Raw genomic sequence first — 4,311 nt, forward strand, 5'->3', positions numbered from 1 at the left:
TTTTTAGACCGATGAGCTTTGTAAAAATCGATGCGTTTCAGAAAGGCGGGGCATAGAGGAGAAACAATAATGTACAGTATGTGGAAAATAATGTGTTTTTTTAACTTTAAACCGCATAAACACATTTCATTACACCAAATACACAAAATAATGTTCTTTTTAGCAGCATCATATGACCCCTTTAATAAAATAACAGGGTATTGCCCCGAGTAATCCATTTCACTCAAAAGAAGTTTGAATATAGTCCACAAGACAAAACAATAGCTGAATGTATTAAAAAAAAAGGACCCTGTTCAAAAGTTTATATATGCCAGATACTGTGATTTTGCATAGTAACATGATCAGTTGTAATGAAGCGTGGGCTAAAAACACCACAGTGACACTTTAAAAAGCAGGTCAGGACTCAAGAACAGCAAACATGCAAGCGTACCTCTTGCCTGCTTTCAGCTGGTTGGTCACATACTGCAGAAGACCAGCTAACTCGATGGGATATTTCCTGAAAACCGCTCCGCAAAGACTAGCGAGACCTAGGGAAAGAAAATATTATCATAAGAATGAGCATTAGAATCTGAATGAGGGCGAGTCAAGAATGTCACGCATTTGTGCTCCAAATTGCTTTCCAGACACTCTCCAGCAGCAGGGTCAAACCATTTCAAGAAATGACATTTAACGTCCATTAAGAATGTCAGACGGAAGTTCAATTCAATCGGCATCTCGACACACCAAAGAGGCGTTTTAGAGGGAACGCGGCACTCACTCTGCAGCCATGATGAAATGGTGGTGTCATCGTGTTTCATCTTCTCTTTCTCTGGGTTGGCTAAAGCTTCAATAATGCAATCTGCCCACACGGTCAAGGGCTCAAACGCACCACGTCTCGCTCTTTAAAGATAACACTCCCGCTGTAAGCGGCAGACACTGTTCAGACTATTACTCATACAGTCAGACATGTTTTGGCATGTTCAAAAGAAAATTAACAGTCTATTTTCCTCTGCAGAAAATGCTTTTTTCCCTCATTTTAACACACAAAGCTGTCAGCTTCAGTGATGATGATGAAGTCAAGGTGAGCGATTACATGCTATTTTAATCACGCACACATTACGGGACTTTGGAGGAGATCAGCAAGTTCCTGGGAGAGCTGTTATTAGCGGAGGGGGAAGATTATTATACAGTGGGAGTGTAATTATAACAGCCGTCTGAAAGGATACAGGCCAGCACATCATAGTTGAGAGAGGTGAGGTATTTGAGAGAGTCCACCACCGGAGTTATGAGGTTATCGTACCACTGGATCTGAGACAGAATCTGAAAGAAAAGAGAGCGCCATTACATTCATTAACCCAACAATAGAGGCCTCTGCTGTGACTCACAGCTCACTCCTCCTACATACGCGTTTAGTTTTATTCCCGAGGATAAAACGGATTTTGGTGCCAAAAGCAGACATTTTTATATACCATTTTCCACTCTTAAAATTAAACAGACCGGTGTGAAATATAGATTTCACTGCCTCAAGCTTCAATCATCGTGTCTTTGCAAAACGGCATTACATTAATGAATCTATCAGAATCCAAGTGTGTCATTCAAACTTCTAAGGTCAGTCTGAAATCATCAGAGATACCGATAAAAATAAAATAAAAAATAACCATCCATTTCTAAGAGCTGATTATCGCTACTATGCGAGCGCTGCTAAAACTCCTGCGGTGCTTTTGACAGCGTAAACGTCTCTTCCACTTGCCAGAGTGCTGCTCTGGTGTTGCTAGGGTGTTGCTAGGGTAATTGGTAAGCAGATTTCTTAGGTTTAAGGGTTTGTTAAAATCACTGCCCTCAAGTATGAGGAATCGTAATAGAGATCAATCAATCAATAATCAGTTTTACCAAACGTTTCCAATATTTAAGCATTGTTCCTTAAACAGAAATCCAGTTTGTAATACTGGATCCACAAAAAAAAAAAAAAAAAGTTTAATTGTGATATGAAGATTAAATGAAACCAAAACAAAAGTAATGCATTAAATACAAATCGGTTCTAAATAATGGTTAATAGAAATACATTTTTTGCAGGCCAAAACAATCAAACAAATGAGTATTTTAGCACTTCTGGTTCTGTCGTCCTGAAGTCAGTGGCTTTTTGGTTAAATGTCTGAAAACACAAGATCAAGATATGTTCACATCTTATTCTAAAACACGAGATAGGCTACATCAGTAACACCCCCTTTGAGTTTTTTTTTTTCTTCTTTTAATTGTCTTGAAAAAACTGGTTGCTAACAAGTGACTAAATGGGACTAGAGAAGTTGTCAGGGACATTAAACATCACAGTGAACAGGTTAACTAGTCATTGTGTTCATAATCACACTCCTGCAAACTACTCTAACTCAAACTTTCCAAAGTTAGATTTTAAATGGTGGCGAGTGTTGGTAGTGACGCTCAAGTCATGTGACTGTGGTGTAGTTCGTTTTAGCTTTTTACATCTGGTGACTGGATTTAGATTGCAATAATCCAAAAGCCAAAATAAAAATAGTTTTTTTGTCAAGGGAACCAATCTACAAACATACATAATCACTGCAGCAATCAATATTAGTCGATGCATAATTATATTTCCCTGGTCATGTAGAATTCACTGCACAATTAGCCCAGGGACATTGATTCTAGGAAACGGAATCAATTTTGATTTCATGTTGAACTGTGGCGAGTGTTTGTTCAGAGTTCAGAGGCAGCAGCATCAGTCCGAGGCCTCTCTCTCTCTCTCGGCGCTCATAAAATGAGAAAAGGCGTAAGAAAAGCACAGTCCTCAGCGACTGAATAACACAACCTTCATCAGAGCTCATCTCAGTGTTTTATTGCACCACTGAATCTTCAGAATTTTTTCAGAAATACTAATGAGCTCAAAGCCTTGCCGACGTCAGCCACTTCCAAGTCTTTTCTTGCCGGTGCACGAGAGCAAAACTCGTGGAGTCTCTCATCGCTGAAGACGTGCGCAGCATGAACGGTGACCGCAGAACGAGACTCTGCACCACTTATTCAGAACGAACCCAGCAGAAAGCAGCATCCTGATGAAAACTTTCTGGCACACGTGAAGATCTGTCAGTCCAGACATGAATTCCTTACATTCGATGGAGATGAATGCGATTACCGCTAGCCTGCTGACTAACACAGCCTAAATTTAGCCTCGTGTTCATGCTCTCGTTCTGATGTTGGGCATTAGGCCACTGGTCTGAGCCTTTTAATCTTGGGAGCAATGGAAATTGAAGGCACACTGCAGATTATAAAGTAGCCCTGTAAAAGCATGTCATGAGTCTAGCGGACCATTATGGCCGTCACAAGCAATAAAATACTCACATAATCAAAGAGAATGGTGGGGTTACTGTGGCTTAACTTTCCGATCTGCCTTCCTGAGGGCTTCACGTTCTCCTTAGTCAGTCGCCTGAGGGGAAAAAACAGCCACAGAGAAGGTGAAAACCAGAAAAAGTGGTAGACACACCAAAAAGGGACGATTAATAACACTTACACTCACCATAGACTAAAACAGGCCTGTTAAATGGCTATACTAACTAATCCGCAGACATTTGGCTGAGAATAGGTAAAAGCAATATCTCTACAGCAGGGGTCTCCAACCCTGCTCCTGGAGAGCTGCCGTCCTACAGCTCCAATCCCGTGCAAACACACCTGAGCCAGCTGATCAAGGCGTTCAGGGTTACTTGATGATTACAGGCAGATGTGCTGGAGCAGGACTGGAGATCCCCGCTCTAAAATACACATTTCTTCAAGCTTGCGATTCGATTCGATTACCAATTCGATTTCGATTATTTTGGATATATATCAGGTACAGTACTTGCCAAATTTTCTCAAGGGAAAAACAAAAATCTCTCAGTCATTTGGTACTACATTACTATAATATTGAAGGTTAAAATTTGACTGATTTGTAAGCTATACAACTGCTAAAATTTCACTTAATGAAGTTAAAATTACAAAATAAATTATATTGTTTCAAATAACAAAGTTACAATTACATAATATTTCTACTTCAATTAGTTTTTTTAAATATAAACATTTAATTGGTGGCTGTCAAAAAATTGATGGATTTAAATCATAAATTAAACATTGAAGAACAGTAAAAAGTATAATGAATATGTTATATGGTGCATATATTTAGCAAGATGCTCCTCTCTACAGTTTATTTTTCTATCTGACTAATGAGTTCATGGTCACCGAATATGTTTTTCTGAGGTAAATGTGACGTTACGTGACATTGTTTACAAGACGTTATATTGACGTCTTTGCGCGGCTGAAACACAGATTGAGAGATTACATGAGACAGGATAC

At 39.4% G+C, this 4,311-nt stretch overlaps 1 protein-coding gene across 1 annotated transcript in view; it reads right to left on the reverse strand.

Moving 5' to 3' along the window:
* LOC107733416 (THO complex subunit 2-like) overlaps window positions 1–4,311 on the reverse strand; it is a 93,096-nt gene that overhangs the window by 38,581 nt on the left and 50,204 nt on the right. The window contains exons 16-19 of the mRNA XM_016545017.1: window positions 3,328–3,412; window positions 1,206–1,299; window positions 758–838; window positions 431–527 (exon numbers count right to left, since the gene is read on the reverse strand). Of these exons, the coding sequence (XP_016400503.1) occupies window positions 431–527; window positions 758–838; window positions 1,206–1,299; window positions 3,328–3,412 (357 nt within the window). The remainder of the gene's footprint in view (window positions 1–430; window positions 528–757; window positions 839–1,205; window positions 1,300–3,327; window positions 3,413–4,311) is intronic.

This window comes from Sinocyclocheilus rhinocerous, unplaced genomic scaffold, assembly GCF_001515625.1.
Source record: "Sinocyclocheilus rhinocerous isolate Xijiao unplaced genomic scaffold, SAMN03320098_v1.1 scaffold460, whole genome shotgun sequence".
In the NCBI taxonomy this organism is placed as follows: Eukaryota; Metazoa; Chordata; class Actinopteri; order Cypriniformes; family Cyprinidae; genus Sinocyclocheilus; species Sinocyclocheilus rhinocerous.